The 23595-nt window shown below is 39.8% G+C and overlaps 1 protein-coding gene across 4 annotated transcripts; it reads right to left on the bottom strand.

Moving 5' to 3' along the window:
* Nucleotides 1–22404, bottom strand: LOC143892414 (chromatin remodeling protein EBS-like). 4 transcript variants are annotated; one of them, XM_077397017.1, is made up of 5 exons: nt 22100–22404; nt 21664–22009; nt 15146–15214; nt 3905–3989; nt 1–435 (listed from the first exon to the last, which is right to left on the bottom strand). In XM_077397017.1, the coding sequence occupies exons 1-4, from the start codon at nt 22170–22172 to the stop codon at nt 3905–3907; spliced, it is 573 nt and encodes a 190-aa protein (XP_077253132.1). In that variant the 5' UTR covers nt 22173–22404; the 3' UTR covers nt 1–435. The 4 variants fall into 4 exon arrangements, with proteins under 4 accessions (XP_077253132.1, XP_077253131.1, XP_077253130.1 ...); XM_077397016.1 differs by having other exon boundaries at nt 3923–3989; nt 22100–22403; XM_077397015.1 differs by having other exon boundaries at nt 3905–4058; nt 22100–22401.
* Between the last annotated feature and the right edge of the window lie 1191 nt (nt 22405–23595).

The raw sequence follows: 23595 nt of genomic DNA, 5'->3' as shown, positions 1-23595 counted from the left end.
TTATTTATTGAACAAGTGTGACACTGCACATAACTTTTATTTATTAAACAAGTGTTACACTGCATATATTACTAACATGGTGAAGACCAGTTTTTTTTCAACATATAAAAGGCCTTGCAACAAGAGAAGGGTTGTGTATGTTGCAGAAAGGTAGAACCCTTCTATCCTACCAGAACCAGAACACATCCTGTATAGTATGTACAGCCACAGAAAGCCTCCATTCACCTAACATCATTTGCCATGGAAAGATGCTTTACACACCCAAAACAGGAACCTGTACAAGCCAGACTAAGCACTTCTTCAACTTCAAACTTATGTTGCACTCCTACATTTATGTCGCTTGAGCCTCTTGAGCCTCTGAAGATTATTTGAGAGGTAATATATGTCCATCCGGGTATATCGGGTATATCACCTCCTTCGCCGTTTGGTATCCACCTGATCACAATTAAACATAACTTCATTTTTTTTTTTTGAAATGCGACAACATTTATTTTAAACGTGAAATTTATTCGGAACCCGGGCTGGACCTTAAATTTTACTAAGCAAAAGATACAAGATGAGGAAATGCCGCCTTGCCTAAAAACCCAAAAAGCAATAAAGAAATCACTTAGGCCTTGTTTGGATTGCAAGAAAAACATTTCTAATGAAAAATTCCACAATTTAGAGGGAAATGATATGATTATATTACATTTAGGGCGATGAACCCCCCCCCCCCCCCCCCCCCCCCCCCCGCAGCAGTGAGTTGGCCACTGTTCACATTATAAGGGGCCCGCGGCGGCCGCCGGGGGGGGGGGGGGGGTTGGGAAGGCGGAGATATCATCGCTCTTCATTTAAAAGGGATATTATCATAAATTAAAGGCTCCTCAGAGTAAAAATTGAATAGGGTTGGTTCAAGTCATCTTCTTTCATGTGTAAAGAACTTTTAAAAATACTTTTCCTTTCGAAACTTTTCCATGAAATTCTTGCAATCCAACAAGGCCTTAGACTGAAAATTAGGAATTCCCAACATAATAACAGAAGAATCTTCCAAGATTAATCAGAGAGATGACATGCAAAAGAGTTCACAGAAGCTGTAAAGTAGTAGTAATGGTGTGCATTTCTTTGGGCTAAATAAGTTTCCAGTTCGTATGTAATGGTGTATTCTCAGGAGTCAGCTTCACATTTACTACATTATTGCTGATGGATCTTATTTATGTGATTTGTGTCGTATGTTTGGGGAACCAGGGAGACTAACAAAAAAGGTGATATGCAAGTACAAGAGCATAATTTTGTCCACTACGGGTAGTCGAAGCCTACAATGTATGCAAGTTGAAATGATAAAATATAGGGATAAAAAAGGGCGGCCCAGTGCACGAGGCTCCCGCCATTGCGGGATCTGGGGAGGGCTAGATGTACGCAGCCTTACCCCTGCTTTGCAGAGAGGCTGTTTCAGAGAGGCTGTTTCCGTGACTCGAATCCGTGACCACCAGGTCACAATGGAGCAACCTTACCGTTGCGCAGATAAAATTAAGGGATATCATTATAAATTAAAGGTCCCTGTGAATCAAACTTGAACTGTGGTGGTTAAAGTTACTCTTTTCATGAGAAATCAAACAATGGAAGAGCATGGAAATTTGAAAAGGTTTTTCTTATCCAAACTTTTCTCGTGCAATCCAAAATGGCATTTACTCACAGAGGTAGAAAAGAATCAATTATGTTGTAGTTCGTAAGTACTTATTACCCCTAATCTTCAAACTCTACCACACAAAACTAAATGATCTTTCCCAGTAGGCTCCACGGAGAACATTAAGTCAGCTATTCCTCATTGTTTGAAAGATCTCAGCCATCACTTACATAGCACGATCTAAGACAGACTCTCTAGTCTCTACGATAACTGAGAAACAAATGTGGGGGACTGATGCAGGAAATGTCTCATTACCGAAAACTTATTAGAGTAGTTACCCAAATGCATGAGCAGATTCAGTGGTTTTGTAAGTGGAAATGGAATTCCTGGTCTAACACATTTGTTTGAAAAGGACAGTCAAATGAATTAAAATATAGACAAGCCATAACAGTTCGACCACGCCACTGAGACTCAACAAAATAGAAAAAGTGGGAAAAACAATACAAAACAAAAAAAGGTAACTGAGGAGAGTGATGATAGCTCTTCCCCAGCCATTGTCTTTGTGAACCTTTCAACTTATGATAGCTCTCTTCCCCAGCCATCATCTTTGTGAACCTTTGAATTTATTCTAAATTCTTATTGGGTTTTCAGGGTTTTGATACAATATGGACTCTAATTTCAACAAGTATGAAAAATCGCAGGTGTTTTGTAGGTGTATTAATAGGCCATATTATGTCTATATGAGACTATAAAGGCCGTATTGGCCCACAAGGCATCGATATAGCTCACTTTATCTCCTCATCAATAATAGAATGTAATTCTAAATGTATTTAGTACAGTTGTAATATGGCCCTCTCACAAGGGCATTTCTGTCATGAAAAATATGTCATCAATATATATATATAGCAGCCAGAGTCTTCAAGGATGCTGAGTTGCAGAATTATTGAGAGTGAAAGTAGGGAGACAAGATTTGAAGGATCCTCACCGTGCTCTGATACCATAGAGACTTTCTAAGATAAGAATAATTCTGCAACTCATCGTCCTTGAAGACTCTGGCTGCTATATATATTGATGAAATATTTTACATGACAGAAATGCCCTTGTGAGAGGGCCATATTACAACTGTACTAAATACATTTAGAATTACATTCTATTAACGAAATTGTATTCTCAACTCAATGTATTATCTTTGCTTTTCCTTTTTTTTTCATTTTGAAGGAAGATTTGTCACTATAGAAATATATAGGCCCAGGTCAGTGTGAGCCACGTGAAGTGTTACAAACGCAGCTGAACCCAACAATAGAATATAGAAAGTCATTTACTTGTCTAGGTGAGCCACTTGGAATTTTGATTCATTTAGGATGGTTGGATCAAATTGCTTAGGTTGGTTGGAAACATGAATTTACTTATTAATAAAAATTTTCATCTTTTTCAAAATTTTCACATTTCCTCATCGCTTCCCTTCACGCTTCCCCAACCATTTGTGCTTCCCACTCCCAGCTTTCCCGGGAGCCTTAGCTTCCCGCTTTCACTTCTCACTTCACTTCTTGCACTGACAACTATGGTTTATATACCAGTCTATAATCTGGGCAGTGCAATGAAATAGGACATCTTTTTGGCTAGGTGCCCAACTATAAAAATTATTATTCCATTCAAAAGCTTTGACCCCTCTAGTGCCTATAATGTAGAAAGTTCTTCCCAAGCTAGCTGGAAGCAAGCAATGATGGGAAGAAGGTATTACCCATAATGAGGCAAAACCAGGGTCTTGTAGCAAAAGACCTCCATGGAAGAGGGCTCTGGCTTTGAATGACAAAAACTAACAAGGATATGCCCAAGTATGGCATTAAACTTGACAAATAAAAAGAAATATGGCATTAAATTGGACTAAAAAAAAGAACGGAAATAATTCGGACTTGTTCTCATTTTCATAGGGCTGGAAATACTAGTTTTAGTAATGGACGTGGAAAAAAGGCTTTTCCTCACAGTGATTTTCTATAAGAGGTTCTCATGATCCACTAAAAAGTTTCACATACTGCAAATGTATAAAATTATGTAAAGCCTCAAGAGTGATAATTTATTGACATAACTTTGGTGCAAAAGTTCACAAAGAGCAAATCTTGTAAACCCTGCCCTCCAGGCTTATTTAATTTCAGAAACTTGTGAATACACAATTGTACATATAAGATGTGTATAATAAGGCAGAAAATAGCTCCATAAAGAAGATTAAAGAAAAGAGCATGCGAAGCAAATACAAGTAAATGCTAGAAGCCTAGAAGTAAACCTCACGAATTGCTTCATTACCTAAAAACATGGGTATACCTTAGTATCTGAGTCTCTGGAAGTTGCGTGAGAATTGTGATTCTTCTTTTCATCAAGAGGGGAACAACTGTGACAAAGAAAGTGTTCGATTTTTTTAGCTTCCTCGACAGTCATATCTATACATGGAGGATGAAACCTGGAACAAAATAAGTTAGTGGATCTGAAGTTTTTAAACTTTAAAAGATTTCATGTTAAAATTATGTTCTTTAACGCTGAATGTATTTGATGGTGACCATATAATAAAAACAATAAGCACAAAGAAAAAATGGGAAACATAATTTCCTGAGATTCTACATAACCAGAAGATAAAAAAACAATCATTAGGGAAAATGTACTAAGCAAAGGGATAACAAGCGTTACAGCCACAAACACAATATATTCTTCTAGTTCTTTTGGGATAGCCCAAACAGAGTTTAACCATCTGTATATTTTTAGAATTGGTTGTTCCATATCATCTGTACATTTTGAGGTCCACCCTGGGGCTGCATTCCTTTCTGAGTTAAGAAAAAAATCACAAGCACTCTTGCTCATCACAAGTAGATGGGACTGCATGCAGGGGTTACTGCCAATAGTTTACACCTAAAATGAACCTATGTGAAAGGAGGCATTAAGTTTATGATCACCCAAACTTTAGTTAAATTTATTTTCTTAACTGCTAGTGCTCACACCCAAATACTAAACGGATTTCAGTAACAATCTCCAACAGCTCCTGTGCAACACAGTATCAACTGAGGTGTATCTCAACCAATAATACAAAGAAGAGCAGCTGAAAACAGATCGAGAAATTTCGGCATTTGGATGAAACTGACAAGGCACTCACAAGCAAGTTCACAAATGAAGAAAATCTATGATGCATCCAAGCAATCATCTCTGCTCAATGTGACAAACCGTGAGAATGATTACAACAGTGCTACCTGGACACTTCCTACTTTGAGTATTTTGCTGTGGCCAGTTTGATGGAGGAGATTCCATTACAGATGGTTGCAGTAACGAGAGATGGGGAAAACGGAAACAGGAAAAGACGAAAGAAGGTAGAAAAGGGGACTACATGATGTTACCTGCATGATGTCACTGTGGCATCCCAGTGGACTTTCCTTTCTTAATTGGCTTATACTTTGGGGGTTAGTGTCCTTTTTATTCTGCAATGTACATATCTTATGGAAATTCTAGGATTATGTTCGATGGGACATAGTGGACCATTAGATGTGCACTTATCTTTAGGCGTGCTTTGATTGGCAATGTTGGGTTGGAACACTAAGGTACAGGGGATCGAGGGTTAAGAAAGTCATTAAAGATTCCTAAAACTTTGGGGACAGTTAAATACATATTTTCTGCCATTGCAGCTGTTATAAAAGAGAAGAAGAGCAAATGCAGAATCCAGATAATCCTGTCTCACGATTTATTTATTTTTTGAATGATAATCCAGATAATCCTGTCTCATGATGTGTCTGATTAAACAAGAGGCTATGGAACAAATATAAGAGTTTCCCCTGATTCCCCACTAAACAGTGGTAAAAGCGAAGTAAAAAATACAATAAGGAGAAGCCAAATCTACCTTTTATGTCTTCTAACACCCCCCTCAAACTGGAGCATATATGTTTCACGTGACTAAGTGTCAAAAGCAAAAAATCACCTAAGGGCATCGGTGAAAATATATCCTAATTAATCGACTGACTTTACAAATTGATTGCATATCTCCACGCTTGTCATCTTCTCCCTAACAAAGTGATAATTCAACTCTATATATTTGCTTCACACATGAATTACTAGAGTAGATTCATTATGAATTCCATCGTCGTCAATGGGACCTATGTCACAATTCTCGTTCTCGGGAATTTCTCGGCAAGGGAAAATCTTAGGATATATTAATTGTTTTCTTTTCTTTTTTTGGGTTTATGTCAGGAAAATGATAAATAACATTATATATATATATATATATATATGAGGAATCTGTTGGTGCGCTTAAGCGCCCAATCACATGGGTCCCACATTTTCTGTGGTGATCCAAACCATTCATTTGCAAGGTCCTTACATGGATGGGGGGTGTACCAAAAATCAACTCCATAGAATCACCCTAACCCATCCATTTTGGAGAATCATCCTAACCCATCCACAAATCTGCCCAGTTTTGTCCTCCACAAATGGAGGGGTTAGGATGATCCTATGGAGCTGATTTTTGGTACACCCCCTATCTACGATAGGACCTTGCAAATGAATGGTTTGGATCACCACAGAAAATGTGGGACCCATGTGATTGGGCGCTTAAGCGCACCATAAGGTTGGTGAGCTTAAGTGCACCAACAGTTTCCTCTCTCTCTCTCTCTCTCTCTCTATATATATATATATATATATATATATATATATATATATATAGCAGAAGAGAAAAGGAAACATTTATTTGAATTTCTCCCAAAATTCTAATAAAATTACACATCACTTTTTTTGACTTTTTTTAACAAAGGTACCATTCAACCCACACACACACACATATATATATATATTGAACGAAAACCATTCAACCCACATATTTTCAACCCTACCCCCTCCTTTATGCTTTGTAACAAAGGCACCCATTAAAGATACATAATTTCATCCTACGCCCATCCTTTATGCTTTTTTAATAAAAAAAGTGGACAAAGGCAATAATAATCATTACGTACTATAGTTTTGGAGGAAAATTACGGAAAGGGTGCTTGAAAGTCGCAAAATTAAGGAAAAAAGTACCGAAACGGGTACCTGTGGATGACAATTACGGAAAAAACTACAAAGAAGAGGTATCGATATATAACAATTACGAAAAAACTACTTGTCCTTATTAATTTTTTGAGGATATTATGAATTCATAACACCTTTAAACATATTTACGAATTCCGGGCACCTGAAGAGGAACAACAGATTATGGAAACCTCTATAGATTGGAGGGCTAGGATCAGCCTACGAAAATCATTTTACGGGCACAACGTATTGATGTTGTGTTCCATCACATGGACGGTTTGGATCAACCTATGATGTGGTCTGTACGGTTCTTTGTCGGCCCGTGTATCGCACGGGGTTTATATATATATATATATATATATATATATATATGTAGAGGAAACTGTTGGTGCGCTTAAGCTCACCAAACTTATGGTGAGCTTAAGCGCCCCAATCACATGGGGGCCCACTTTGTTAGGTGATCCAAAGCATTCATTTTAAAGTCTCTTACATGGATAGGGGGTGTACCAAAAATCAGCTCCATAAGATCATCCTAACCCCTCCATTTGTGGAGGACAAAAATGGACAGACACAAATCTGCCCATTTTTGTCCTCCCCAAATGAAGGGGTTAGGATGATCCTATGGAGCTGATTTTTGGTACACCCCCTATCTATCATAAGGCCTTTAAAATGAATGCTTTGGATCACCTAACAAAGTGGGCCCCCATGTGATTGGGGAGCTTAAGCGCACCATAGGTTTGGTGCGCTTAAGCTCACCAACAGTTTTCTCATATATATATATATATATATAATTTAAGAAAAAATATAAAATAAAAATATCAGAATAATATCGTGATATTATCACGACATTTTATGATAAATATGAAAATATCGCTATACTTTTAAAGACTCATAATTATTTCGGGATTTTGTTGTTTTATCAAAATATCGCGATAAAAACGAGATATTTTGAAAATATCGGAGATTTTTTTTTTTTTGAAAAGATAATATATTAAAAGGGGCCGAGATGGACCACACGAGATAAACAGAGATACAAGAAATAATAAAACAGAACAGCAACAATACATCAACAAATCGCCCACTTCTCACGGAGGAAGGAAATCAAACCACTCTAACCCTTCCTTAAAAACTCCAGATCGAGCGAGGGAGTCCGCTTCCCCATTTGCTGCGCGACGAACATGCTTACAGACGATGGAAGATTTCTCAATAAGATCATGAATTTCCTCAAAGTAGTTTAAAAATCGCCACGGAGGAACCACTTGCCCCGATAACCATCCGATGACATTTGAAGAGTCTCCTTCCACAATTGTCCGATCATAAGAATCCAAACTGAGACGCTTAATCCCTTGATATGCTGCCCTTACTTCCGCTTCAGATGAATCAGATATTCCAATTGGTCCTGCGAAAGCCCACGACACTACCCCTCGGGAGTCCCTACAAAGGCCCCCGACACCAGCTCGACCCGGATTCCCAAGACAGGACCCATCAAAATTCAATTTAATATGACCATCAGGAGGGGCTTCCCACTTTAGGCTTATCTTCTCTCGGTGCAGACCTTCACAGCACACAATGTTCCACCCCTCCCAAAGCTCGAAGGCTGAGACAAACTTAAACAAAGGGATACTTTGGACCCAGAAAATGACTAACACTATAATTTTAGTATATAACCAAAAAGCTGACTTTGCCACCCCTTCGAATACTCTCGAGTTTCGTTCCTTCCAAATAACCCACCACAATGCTATCAAACATAACTCCAGAGCACCTTACCTTTTTTCCTCCATGGCACAAAATCCCAACTCAAAAATAAATCTGCGAGCGACTTGGGGAAAACCCAACAAATGCCAAATCTGACCAGAATGAGGGCCCAAATTGCCCTTGAAAACTTACAGTGAATAAAAAGGTGATCTATCGATTCCCCATCCTCCATACTGAGCGAACAATGATCCACCAGGCACATGCCCCGTTTTCTAAGAAAATCAATGGTCTGAATCCTCCCATTGCACACTGCCCAACTGAAAAATGAGACCGATGGGGGGCCCAGAAACTTCCAAATACCAGCACAGCTAGGGGACCCAAACGCAGGGAGAAGATGATGATAAAAAGATTTCACTGAAAACATTCCAGAAGCAGTCCAACTCCAGATCCGTTTGTCCACCCCACTCCTTTGTATATAACACCCCTCGATAAGAGTTAGCAGTTGAGAGATTTTCGGTAATTCTCGGTCAAAAAAGTTCCGTCTGAAGCAAGGAGTCCAAACCACCTGATTGTGAATTCTCTGGAAGCAATCAGAAACCGACACTTCTTTGACCAAGGCCACTGAAAACAGCCCCGGAAAAAGCTCCGCCAAAGATTCAGCGGCGCACCAAGGGTCCAACCAAAATTTGATACGATCTCCGATGTAAACTCTAAACCGAATGCCCGCCTCAAAATTTTGCTTAAGTCTCAAAATATTACGCCAAATTGATCCTCCTTTTTTACCATACTTATCATCCGAGCACCACTTACCTTGTAAGAACCCATACTTGCTCCCTATAACTTTGACCCAGAGCGAGGATTGTTCCACACCAAAACGCCATAACCATTTTCCCAACAGAGCACGGTTGAAAGTTTTTAATCTCCTTATCCCCAGCCCTCCATTTTTTAAAGGAACACAAACCTTTTCCCATTTTACTAGAGGAATTCCGCCTTTCAAATTTGACCCACCCCACAGGAATCTTCTTTGAATCCTTTCAATTTTCAAAATGACACTCACCGGGCAGGTAAATAGGGATAGGTAATATACCGGAATGTTAGCCAAAACTGCCTTGACTAACACCAACCTTCCACCTTTCGACAGAAGTTTTCTCTTTCATGTTTCCAACCTTCTTTCGATTCTCTCTACAATAGGATTCCATAGCTCTTTTTTCGGATTTCCAACTCCCAAGGGGAGCCCAAGATACGATGACGGTAAAGACTCCAGTCTGCATCCCATCACATCTGCAAAATCGATAGCTTCTGCTAAGGGAGTATTTATAGCAAACAAACTGGATTTCTGGAAATTTGATCGTTGACCTGTGATCAACTCATAACATCTTAGCACAGCCTTCAGATTTAAAATCTTGACCCTATCAGAGGTACAGAACAAAGGGTATCGTCAGCAAATTGCAAAAGCGACACTTCAATTTTGTTTCGACCGATGCTAAAGCCCTGCAACAGCCCCCTACTGCTTCCTCTTACTATCAACCGGTTAAGGGTCTCTGCTATGATTACAAACAGAAAGGGAGAAAGTGGATCACCTTGCCTTAACCCTCTGGATGACTGAAAGAAACCTTTTGGCGATCCATTTACCAGAATCGAAAACCATGCTGATGAAATGCACTGCTTCATCCACCCTCTCCAGCGGTTGCCGAAACCCATCCTCCCGAGAAGATAGTCCAAACATTCCCAGTCCACTCTGTCATAGGCCTTCTCCATATCGAGTTTGCATAATACTCCCCCTGAGCCACTTCTGGAATATGATTCAATGACTTCATTCGCAATCAAAGAACAGTCCAATATTTGTCTCCTACTCACAAAAGCACTCTGACTATCAGAAATTAGTAATGGGAGTACTACTTTAAGCCTATCTGCTAACACCTTGGCCAACACCTTGTACAAGCATCCAACCAGACTGATTGGCCGAAATTCAGACACCCTGGATGCCCCTTTTACTTTGGGGATCAATGTGATAAAGGTAGCCCCTGTACTTTTATCAAGACTCATTCCTTCAAAGAATTCCTTGAAGAACCGCAGGATATCACCTTTGACAACCGGCCAACAAGATTGGAAAAAAGCTAAGCAAAAACCATCCGGACCTGGAGCTTTGTCCTTGGGAAGCGCAAACAATCCTTTTGCCACCTCCTCTTCCGCAAACGGCTGTTCCAAACTTGCACTTTCGGCCAGGTTTAAGCTGCTGAAATCCACTCCCTCAGGAATAGGACGTAACCTTCCTTCTGAAGCATATAAATTGGTATAAAACTCAACAATAGCCGAGGAAACCTCTTCCTGAGAATTCAACATAATGCCATTGACTGATATAGACTCAATTCTATTCGATCTTCTTCTAGCGCTGGCCATCGCATGGAAGTAAGCCGAATTTTTGTCGCCTTCCTTCAGCCATTTCACCCTAGATTTTTGTCTCCAAGAAATTTCTTCCCGCAGCAGCAGCCCTTTGTGTTCCTCCTTGACTTTTCCCAACTCTTCCCATTCGACCTCTGAACTGAGTCCACATTCTTCCAGAGCTGACAGTTCTTTGAGACGGTTTTCCAACCAAAACTTCCTAGCTTGGTTCAGATGTTTTTGATTCTTAGACCAAGCCTTCAGATTTTGCTTAACAAATCTAAGTTTTTTTCCAATCACCACATCTGCAGGACCCTCCACATGACACGAAGACCACCAATTCCCCAACAGCTCCTCCATGTTTGGGAATTTAAGCCAAGCCATTTCAAACCTGAAGGGAGGATAACCCCAAGACTCTATACGAGGGTCGAGAAGAAGAGGGCAATGATCCGAGACCGAATGCACCAATGCTCGAGAGAAACTCTCAGGGACCAAAGCCAGCCACTCAGCACTGACAAGGAATCGATCCAGCCTACTTTTTCGGGGACCCCTGGACCACGTAAAAGAGGCTCCCAACATAGATATGTCAATAAGCTCAAATTTTGCAATGAACTCAACAAAAGTTTTTATATTGATGTTAGTCCTCTTACAACCCAATCTTTCACCCACTTCTTTCACCTCATTGAAGTCCCCCCCAATACACCAAGGAATGGACCAAAACTCCCTGACCTTTTCCAATTCCCCCCAAAATTGACTTTTTTCATCTCTACGCACCGGACCATAAACCCCTGAAAACAACCACAGTGAATTATCCTCCTTCTTTAAAACCACCGACAGAGAGAACCGGCCCCTCCATACATCCTGGAGTCGCCAGACATTTTCATTCCATGTGACGAGAATCCCACCCGAGGCGTCAGAAGAGCCCACAAAAGAAAAATCCCAGCCCTCTTGTACTCCTAAGCCCAGCACGACACTTCGATTTACAACCTCCATTTTAGTTTCTTGTATGCAAATTAGATCTGGTTTTATCTTTCGAACCAACGCCTTCACGTGAAGTCGCTTCTCCTGATGATTCAGGCCATTAACATTCCATGAAAGGATTTTCATCACCCACTGGATATTTCTGCACGCTTCCCCCTCCTACCACTCGGAGTTCTTCTCGACTTGACCACCGAGTCTCCCGTCAAGGCCGCTTCTTTCACAAAATTTAAGTCGGTCCTTAACTTCTGTAATTCTCTATCTTTCCTACTTGAAAGCTCTCCGGTACCCTTACGCAAAGATTCCTTAATCACAGAATCTCTCCGCTCGGCAAATTGAATTTCAGAAATATAATCTTCCGCAGACCCGGCATAAACCACACCCAGTTCCTTGCTGACCCCCAGCACATGACCAACAAAAACATCAATGGCCTCAAGATCGTTGCCTCCTACCGGATCACTTGGAGGATCGATAGCTAGCTCCAGAGAGGGTCTATTAACTCTTGACCCCTCCCCTAACTGCAGCGGACTAAGAAAGAATTTAGATTTTTTCTTAAATCCTTTGTCGACACTCTGCATCTTCGACCCACCCTTAATACAAGGCAATCGGCAATTCGAATCATAGGCCACGGAAGTAAAGGAAAACCTCCGGAATTTCTCCAGTTCCAAATTGCCAAGACTATCCAATCGGATGACCACATCGGGTTTCCCTTTATTCTGGAGATCCCAAAAACCCACACATCCCTCGATCTCTAAGCTCAAAGATCGGCAGCCTGCACACAAGCTCTCTCCGTCCTGTGAAAAGTTCGCACCTACTTTTTGAAATACGGCCCCATACGCTCCTCTATCTCCCTGGGATCTTCTCTCGAACGGCCGCGTTGCTACCTCCAATATGCTATCTTCCTCGAGATCTGAATCGAAGTTAATATGCACATCTTCAGCTAGAGGAATGCTAGGAGCAGCATCTTCCGATCTTCTAGGTTCCGACAGAAGCTCTACTCGCAGAGGTCTATCTTCCATAGAGGGCGAAAGACATGAATCATTCCCTCCTTCAGTCTCCCTTCGATCCTTACAGCAATTGATATCGTCTGAATGAACTTTCTCCATACGTAAGTAGCAGATAGGATAGAAGGAATCCGACCATTCGTGGCTTAAGACTCCAGGCCCATTACGAATGGACCCACCAATCTTCATCGCAAGTAAGGGCCTCCGACCATTGCCTATGGTCTGCTACAGGTGGCAACCAACCTTCATCCCAGTCCTTCCTGACATCGACATCTATAGCCGGATCTCGCTGAGAAGTCGAATCCGTCTTTTTCGAATGCCTGGGAGAGAGAGCTTCAATTATATCAGAGAAGCTGTTCACGTGACAGGGAGGGCCCACCCCGTCTGAACAAACAGTAGACCCTCCACAAATGCTTCGCCACCTGTAGCCTGCAGGGGATAGACTATTTTGATTTTCAAAAATTCCGCCAAGTGTCTCTGCACTACCGTGCACCGCATGCAGCGCATGATAGCCCAGTTCACTATCGTGTGCCTCCTCGTCCACCGTGACTGGTTCAGAACCGAAAACCACTTCTCCGATCACAGGCGCCTCCTCCTCCTCCGCCCCCAATGATGCATCCGCTGGAAAATCCCGCACGGAATCCTCCTCCGCACCTTCACCGTCGACATGAAATCTAATCTTAGTAAGATCCAACCTCTCAGTTGCCTCCTCCTTCCAAGCTCGAACCCAGCGGACGGCTCCATCCATTGAGACTGGGATGGACAGCTCCTTACCAATACTTCCTTCAACAGAAATTTGTAACCGAGCAGTGGAGTAACCCTGCCCAGATTGACAAGATTGATCCATTTCCAGATTGACAAGATTGATCCATTTCCACCACCTTGCCGATTTTCTCACCAATCCGTCGGAGATTTTTGTGACATAGATTGGGACAAATATTCATGAGAAAGGCCCGTAAGGCTTTTATAAGTTCTAGATTTTTTTAAAAAATCACCTCGCCTCTTACAAAAGCTGAATTAAGGATGGGAAAAGGATTCTGAAGCTTCTAAAGAACATCATCAACATGATAAAGTGAGAAGCCATAGTTCTTTATGTCTAGACACTAATTACACAAAACTCCATAGCCTTTCCCCAAGTAATACCCAATCCTTTTAACCAGTGACCAAAGAAAAAGGATGAAAGAGAGTCTTCCTGACTAAGACCCCCAATGATGGAAAAATCCATATTGCCAGCCATTGATCATAATTGAAAAATCAAACAATATAAATAAAATAATAGATCCACTTTCTCCATTGTAATCAAAAGCCATCATCTGTGAAAAGTGTCCCACTTGAAGAGATCATAGGACTTTTCCAAATCTAACTTCAACAGCATACCGTTATATCCATTCCTCTAAATAAAGTTGATAAATACATTAGCAATAACAACATTTTCCAAAATCAAACACCCAACAACAAATCCACACTGACACTGCACCACCAAAGACAATACAACTCTCTTGATTCCAAGGGACAGAACCAAGGACATAATCTTATAATCTGTACCTACTAGGCTAGTATAAATTCCCTGATATCCATTGGATGTCCAACTTTAGGAGTCAAAGCAAGGAAACATCAAAAGCTTCAATACGATGATGACAAAAATAGAACTCTTACATCGCCATTGTTATATCCAAGGTAAGATTTCTAAGAACTCTTAAAAAAGACAATAGAAAAAAAAACTACATAACAAGGAGCCTTATGCAAGTTCCAAATAGCTTCCACAATTTTTTAACTTGAAAAAGGTAGCTCCGATTCATTTGAGATTATTTAATCAAAAGGTTACTAAAACTTTCTTATCCTAGTCAAGGACCATCTTTAGATCTCTAAGCTCCCAAAACTATCTAACTACTGGAAAGAGAAGTCATCGGTGGTGAAAAAGGATTTGCTTGCATTCAAGAGTTGAAAGGTTGATTCATGTACTTGTTTTCAAATTCCAACAATTATATGAAAATAGAAGGGAAAATAAATGTTCAAGGCTCTCTCCCATATAAAAATATAAATCTCACATACAATGTAGAAAATCAGTAATATGTTCAGTCTAGAAGACGTTAGTAAAGAACATAATTCTTAAATCATATAGCTCCAGTAAACCATACACCAATTCTACTTCACCAAATTTTAAACTTCTACAAGCTAGCAACCAAAGCATCATAACTTTTTACAAAGTCAAGATCCTTTCAAGCTTTAAATCTACAATTGGCAAAATAAATACTTTTCATTTCCATCTAGAAATATTCTGATGATTATGAACTGGATTTACAAGAAATTGCACTACAGACACAACATCAACCAACATACATCACAAAAATAAAATAAAATAACAGAAACCATTCCAAAAAAAAAAAAAAACAGAATTAATTTCACAATAAAATAAAATAATAAGAAAATAAACAACCCAGGACCTTACCAGTCATTACAGCCCTCACACTGAACCATTAAGTCATCGGGATTGTAGGGCATCTCGCACTTGCAGTAGCTACAACATGAAGTTAACCATAACCAATGATATCCCAATAAATTCCACAAAATTTTCAAGAAAATCAACAAACCTATCCCCAAAAATATAAAAGTTATACACAAATTGCTAAGAAGATCTAATCCATCATTCATAATCAAAATATAGAATGGCCAAATCAAAGGAAAATAAGCAAAGAAAGACACCACATGAAAAAAAGAGGAGAAAAATTAAAAGAGCAACAGGAATCAAAATTTTAAACCAAAGAACAAAAGGCCTCAAACCAGTTCCTTGAGAAAGAAAAACACCAAATTCATTAGACTGCATCACCAAATGACCCATCCATCACCCTATTTGATTGTATCATAAGGAAAAAGCATTGACAGGCAATTTGATTTCATCACAATAGAAACAAAGATTGTTCACAAGAAGAGAAAAAGACAAGCAAAGGCAATGGAAGTCAAAATAAGGTCATGAAAACAAATATCCCAACATTCTCCACATCAAGAAGTGAGTACTGTCATACTGATTACAAAGGAATAGTTATACGCATATTGCAATCAAACTATTAACAGTAAGTGCCTCATAGAGGAAGACCCATAGTTACCTTATTTGGTAAAGCAACTTAGTACCTACCACCATGGTTTTAAATTTCGACCGGTCAACCCCGAAACCGAAATTGGGGATACCCGAAAGGTTACATTATTTCGACCGAAATTTCAATAATGGCCATAAGTCCTAAGGCCATACCTATCTATATGAGGTAGGCACAGAGTTCAATATGAAGATTATTGAATGAATGAGCTTTGGAAATCTGTGTACCATTCAAGAATATGACTTCCAAGTGAGTATGCTAATGCTCACGCGTTCCCTAGGAGTGGTGTGCATCATGGAAGACAGGTTCCCATGCATGCTCACTCCAATGAGCATGGAAAACCCTATGGCTGATACCATTTCGACCTTGCAATGGACTAAGGGCATCAAAAAGAGAGAGACGACCTGTGTTGCAGCCTTAGCAAGAGAATAAGAAAAAGGGAGTGAAAAGGAAATTAGTGAAGAGGTTCAGAATGTCATAGGAGAGTTCAAGGATGTGATTAGCCCAAGTTGTCCAAGAATGAGGGGAGGTACACTACCATATTATAATTACGACTAGAGGCGACCCCAATCTCTTTGATAAAGGAGATGAAACCAAAGATGGTGTCAGACTCGACTAGCAAGCCAAAACTGCACCTTAGGACTTCAAGAGTGGATTTCTTAAGGAATCCCAAGAGTATCGCTATGTGTAACTCACGGCCCAATGGTGCACAGGGGCTAGTAAAGTTGGCATATTTGTTTGTGGTAAGGTCCAAGACCTTGTTGATTGGCATATGGTTTAATATGCTCATGGAACAAAGCAAGGGGATTGAACAGTCCGGTGAGCATTGCAGGCAAGTCGTAGCACAGACACAGGTGCCCAAGTCATTTTAGGTGGGGAACTTGGGACTCGACAAGAAGGCTGAATATCTTATCTACCATAGTTTTGCTAAAATTCATAAAAGAGAGAGACGATAAATCAAAACCCTTAAATTGATGGTAAAACAAAGACCTTTCACACTACTCACAACAATGATAGTTTATGTATGCAAGAGTCCAGAACGTAAAAGTTGGCCAATGATTAGCAAGAGAGTCCATTTCATAGAATACTTACAGAAGGAAGCTCAATCATAAAGACACTAAAGGCCCCACAAATATACCATTGAATATTCTCTTCATGAACCAATGTACCATCCAATTCAGCCAAAAGAGCACCCCATTATTTAATTTATAAATCACCATGAGCACCAAGCCACTAACTAAACAAATCATTTGCTAATTTGAGCATCAACGAGTTTAAAAATGAGACACACATCCTTGTTGAAAAACACACCACAATTATTAAGATTGTGTAGGCTAAAACAATTGCATCTAAGAACACCGTTTCAAAATGTCCATCTCCCAAAATGGAAAGCAGAAGAGAACTATGCAGACTCTCTTACTCCCTCTCCTACATCACAATCTTTATCAAAGATGGGTGGGTCAGCTGGCTAACTTCTTTCCAACCAGCCAGCCAAGTGGGAAGTGATTTACAACGTACTAGTAAAAGTCCTGGTGGATAGGCTCTGTAGAGTTTTGGGAGGCATAATCTCAAATATGCAATGTGCTTTCATCGATAGTAGACAAATCTTTGATGGCACTTTGCTAGCTCATGAGTGTGGGGACTTTTATCATCAGAGAGGCGAAATGGTGTGATATATAAAATTGACATGGAAAAGGCTTATGATATGGTGTAGTGGGGGTATATCGAATACCTTTTGGAAAGAATGGGGTTCATCAAAAGATGGAGTGGTTGGAGGATGAATTGCCTATATACGGCTTGGATATCCATTTTAGTAAATGGGCCCCCTAGGGGTTTCTTCAAATACTCAAGAGGGATACAATAGTACAATATGGAAATATGTTATCGCCCCTCATGTTTACTATCTTGGAAGACACTTTAAGTAGAATGATGCATAAGGAGATCAAGAGGTTTTATTGAAGATTTTAGAATTATCAGTGCTAGTATGGAAATTTCACACATTTGGAATACTGATGCAAGCCGGATTTCAGATGCCCAGAGCATTTGAAAATTGAAAATGCCAAAGCTATTTTGAGGTCTTCCGAAGCAGTCTCAAGGCAAAGAATCAATTTCGCCAAATTGAGATTGGAAGATAACGAAATTGAGATGCCTGCAAATGTGTTGACTTGGTAGGCGGGATCCTTTCTAAATACTTATTTAGGCCTCTCGTTATGCTTAGGTAGACCCCCAACAGGTTTGTGAGACCCAGTTATTGAGTGAGTGGAGAAAAGATTATTTTGGTGGAAGAGAAGTTTGCTTAGAATCAGCGCTTGCAAATCTTCCCATTTACTAAATATCAGTTTTTCATTGTCCTGTGGTAGTGACTAAGAGAATTGAATAGTTCTAAAGAAATTTCCTGTGAAATGATAAGGCGACAGTGACAGCAAGGAAATATCACTTCATTAGATGGGGTGATGTTTGCAAGCCTAGAAAGCAGAAGGCCTTGGTTTCAGAGGTTAAAGCCAATGATAAAGGCTCTTCTAGCGAAATAGTTGTGGAGGTTCCAAGAGAAGAATGATAACCTTTGGAGATCAGTGATTGATTCTAAGTATGGTTCTAGCTTTGGGGAATGGGACGCATCAGATTTCAGTGCTCAAGGCTCTTCGGTCTGAAGGTATATAAAAAATATAAAACCATGTTCCAGGAAGGTATCTGCCTCAAAGTAGGGGATGGAAAGAAGATAAGATTCTAGACAGATAAATGGTGTGGCAATAGACCTCTAAGTGACGACTTTCCTACCCTCTTTAGCATAGATTCTGACAAAAGAGTTACTGTGGCAGATTCTGTTAGTAGGCTTAACAAGAACGTGGAATAGAATGTTAGATTGAGAAGGAACTTTTTTGACTGGGAAGTGGATTTGGTCGCCTTTTTTCTTCATAAAATTAATTCGATTTAGATTAGGAGAAGAGGTTGCAATAAGAAAATTTAGAAATGGGATCCTACAGGGACTTTTTTTTTTTTGAAAGGTAATCCTACAGGGACTTTTATAGTCATCCTTCTATTTTCACCTGTTTTGCGCAGTTCGTCAGCAAGGAGAGGATGGAATCCCAAGGCTCCGAAGAGAGGCAAGGCTTTTGGCTGGATGGCTTACCATGATTAAATCCTCACCGCTGACCATCTCCGGCATCGCTAAAAAATCCTTCTTAACTATTGTACCTTATGTATAGCTGGCGCTAAATCCGTCAACCAACTTTTGATCCATTGCAGTTTCATGAGGGGCATTCGGTACTTCCTTTTTCTCTTATTCGGAGTTAGTTGGGTTCTTCTTGATCAGATTGCTAATCTTTTTCAAGGCATGGGACATCATCCAATGGTACTCAAGGGAAAATCGTTTAGAAGCTCATCTTAGTTGTTTTATGGATGGTTTCAAATGAAAAGAATAAGGTCTTTAAAGATATTTCGAGCAGTTTGCAAAGCATTCAAAGGCAATTTCTTTCTATGGGGATCCAATAGGCTAAGAGTCTTCTCACTTTTAGAGATTATTCAAAGACTCGCTGCTATAGATCTAGGGAAGAAATTCTACCAAGCTGTCATAGGATGGAGCGTCCCCACACAAGGTGAGACCCCCCCCCCCCCCCCCCCCACACACACACACACAAAAAAAAACAAGGTTTTCTGAAGTTGAATTTTGACCATTCGAGCATTGGATACCCGGGTTCGGCAGGCATTGGGGGTATTTTGGACAGTTCGAACATACCAGATGGACATTTTCAGGCAGAATTGGCAATGGTTTTAAATTTCCCCGAAACGACAGAAATGTTTCCACTTCAATCCCCACAGAAACGAAATCTAGATGATTTGCTTTCACGTCATTAGTTCCCCTAAATTATGACCGAAATTGAAATTCGGCAAAAATTTGACCGAAATCCCCGAATATCGACCGAAATGGTCTAAACGACAAAAAAAATATGGATAGATGCTATTATTAGCATTTCATTTCATTAATGTAGAGAATGATATTTGGTAGGCAACATCATTGCACTGTGTAGCAAAGTAACCGTATCTTATGCATGGGATGTCATATCGGCATGGCAACAATAATACCTTAGAACTCTATGTGGTATTGGCATAGAATTGGGGTCTTTAGAGGGGAGACCGGTCATTATACTTACTTAGTTACTTTTACTTCATTACATTGTACTTCTTTATTGACTTTACTATAGCATGCGCGGCAACGCATGTCAGTAGGTGTTCGATGTGATTAAGCCATTATGGATGGTTTCTAAGTATGTATTTATGCTTATTCCAATACTGCCCAAAGTTTCATCTTAAAATTTCATCATTTGCATATGTTTCCATAGATTTCTGTGATTTTACAAGATTACCATGGAAATTTCTACCGAAACTGAAATGTTTCCGTTTCTGTGCCGACCGAAACCGAAATTTAAAACCTTTCAATTGGTGTAAAAGAATAATGAAGTTGAAGTGCATGGTATTCAAATCAAGATTCGGTTGGTGGATCAGATCAGTGTTATTGGGGTTGCTACGCCCCCTATCGACCCGCGACCTGGATCGCACGACTCGAAAAACGGTTTGCTTGAGACCCAAGTCGCTAAAAATGGTGATCCATGTCGTACGACTAGAAACATGGTTTGTTTACAATCCGGGTCGCTAAAAAATGGCGATCCACAAGAGAGAAAGAGAGATCCATGTCAACATACACTGAAAGAGAGAAAGAGCATTCCCAAAACGGAAGAGGTGTTTTCGACCTTTGAGAGGGAGCCATCAACATGGGCTTTTTCCTCCAATTACTCAGTTTACAATTTACACATGAATATCATGTTTCCTCTATTGTTAAGCTCTTGAAATTTTTGCATTTCCGTTGTTATTCAAGCTCACCAAACTTGTCAGTTGATTATGATTTCGTATTCTTTCCTAATAAAGTTCACTTCACTAGACACTTTTCACTAGTTTCCAATCGCCTTATGCCATATTCGTTTTCGATTTTGAGATTGATTTGGAGTCCAAATCACACACAAAGAGTACTGAAGTGGCCCGAATTAGCACTCCAAAGCGACCCGTGACCCCAAATAGTGAACCAACTAATCCTACGCTCATCGTACTTGTACCGGGTGTTAGGATCACTTTCCTTTTTTTTAGAAGATTTTAATTAAGCTAGATTTCCATATTGCACTATATTTCTATTTTCTTATTCCTAGTCTGCTAATCTATATTTCCTATTTTGATATCCTTATTTTCTATAAGATGTAGATGCCGTATGGCTTTTTGAGCAAGAAATAAAATCACGTTTAGTGCTTGGCACGTTGAAGGTCGAGTTTCCTCGAATTAACTCATTGGAGGCCTGAGTTTCCTCGAATTAGCTCCTTTCTTCTCTCTTTTCCTCTCAATCTATCAATATTCTTCTTTATTTTCTATCTGATAGAACGGCATTCTATCACCGGGTAGTGCCATTCAAGCTAGAAACTCATGTGTAAATTTTATAGCACCCATAGTTGGAATTCTTCAATTTGTCAACACAAGGTATGCATTAACCTTACTTTTTCCTCAATCAGATGACCACATCTCCAAGCTGAACCATAAATATCCATGCTCATCCCATTGTGCAAAGAAAATGCTAATGATTCCCCAACTTAGAATCCTCATATACATAGTAATTACTAATTCCAATCCAATTCTACATAAAAGTGACAGAAAATTAAATAGCTTTCCACCTTCCATTGTTGGGTTAAATTTTCACTAAAATTAAACCCCCTTTTCTTCCTGTTCATTTTAGTCCAAATTTCTAAAAACAACTATCTAAAATCCCCACCAACAAGGCAATAAACAAAAAAAAGAAGAAAAGAACATAATGATTTACAAAAAGAGAGATACTCACACTGCAACTCTATCAGGGTTAAATCCACCAGTGGCCGAATTATACTCGAAACGACAGAAGAAATCCTCATTACCCACAGCATCAAGCTTAGTATAACTCTTGAGGGTGTGAACTGTACACTTTCCCTCAATTGTATCAGTGCTCTGAACATCAAAATGATCAGATAAAAAAACCTCCTTTGCACCATGAAATTGGCGCCGACCGCCAATCGATTCCTCCGGCCGATAATACCATCTGACGTGGACCTGAACATTTGTACCCCGGGCGTTGACTTGGATGGTCTCTACCTTTGCAACATAAGGGGGTTTTGAAGAATCAGGAGCTCTCATCAATACACAATCTCCAGCTGTAGTAAAAACGTTGATGAAAATTCAGTTCAGAGAATAAATCTCAAAGGGGTTTTTTTGTATGTGGGTTTTGTTGTATTTTTGCTTACCTTTGATGATCTTGTTTGTGCCTTTGATGGTGTAAGAGTCCAAAGTTTTCTTGGGTGTTCTGGGTTTCGCCATTGGAAACAAGAAAAGAAAGACATGGAAGGAGAGAGATGGGTTTTTTTTTCGGGGAATGTTTGTTTACTATATCAAGGAGGAAATAGGATTTTGAGGAGACTGTGGCATTTTTAGATTGGTTTTAAGGAAAAGGGTCACGTTCTATCGCAACCCGTCCACGCCGAGCCGATCCGATCCGATCCATTCATACATTCTAAGAAACCTTCCATCTGTTGTTTGATCCCTGGATAATGTAACCTTGAATATGAGGTTGGTTCGGATTGTAGATTATACCCATATTTCATGTAAAAATAAATAGTTAAAATTCCCGTATCTCATAAAAAGTAACCAAAATATTTATATTATAAAATAATCAAAATACCCTTATCTCGTGGAAAATGATCAGACTACCCCCCCTGCCTTATTAAAATGATGAAAATGTCATTTATCCGGGTGTTTTGATCATTTTCAATAAGATATGGGTATTTTGATCATTTTTGTATTAGATAAGGGCATTTTGTTCGTTTTTGGGTGAGGCCTGAGGGGTTTTTTTCCCATGAGATAAGGGCATTTTGATCATTTCCTTCTTTTTTGAAAGGTAATCAGAGCAAATATATTAAGACAGGAAGACCAAGGAGGTCACCCTAGGAAGAAACAAGAGCAAGAGAAAGAAAAAGAAAAAGAAAAAGAGAAAATACAAGGGCCTTAAGGAGGGAAGAGCTAAAAAAACTCCAATACATAATTATTAACACCCTCCCGAGCAAAATCATCTGTCTCGTCATTCGCAGATCTTCGAACATGATTGAAAGCTCTGGAAGAGCCAGGAATGATATCGTGAATCTCATCGAGGATCGACCAAAATCTCCATAGAGGCGACACAGATCCCCGAAGCCATCTGTTGACATTGAGAGAGTCTCCTTTCACAATAAACGAGTTCAAAGAACCCCTATCGATGTGTTTGAATCCTTCAAGCGCCGCAAGAACCTCAACTTCACTAGAATCACAGACCCCCAGGAGACAGAATAAGACCAAATTGGCTCACCACTAGAAGAACGGCATAAGCCCCCCACCCCAGCCGGCCCTGTATTACCAATGCTAGAACCATCAAAATTAATTTTCAGATAGCCAGGAGGGGGTGGACTCCACTTTTGAATCACCTTGGGGCAATGTGACCCTTCCATACAAATCACGCTCCACCCTTCCCAAAAATCAAATGCAGAGACGAAATGGAAAGAGGGAAGACATCGAGCCTTTTCTATCACAGATATCGGCCCCAGATTAGCAATGATATTGATGAAAACCCTCACAGAAGCCCTTTCTATCATTTGCTACGAGATAGGTATTTGGTAATTTTACGAATGAGTTTTTTTTTTGTCCTTCTTTATGAGACAAGAGTGATCTTTTCCTATTTAAACATGGTTGGACATGAGGTGATGGATATCTT

Source organism: Tasmannia lanceolata, unplaced genomic scaffold, assembly GCF_043159265.1.
Source record: "Tasmannia lanceolata isolate RefF3 unplaced genomic scaffold, GAP_Taslan_0.1 ptg000015l, whole genome shotgun sequence".
NCBI classification, from domain to species: Eukaryota; Viridiplantae; Streptophyta; class Magnoliopsida; order Canellales; family Winteraceae; genus Tasmannia; species Tasmannia lanceolata.
This window is presented reverse-complemented; position numbering and strand designations above follow the sequence as displayed.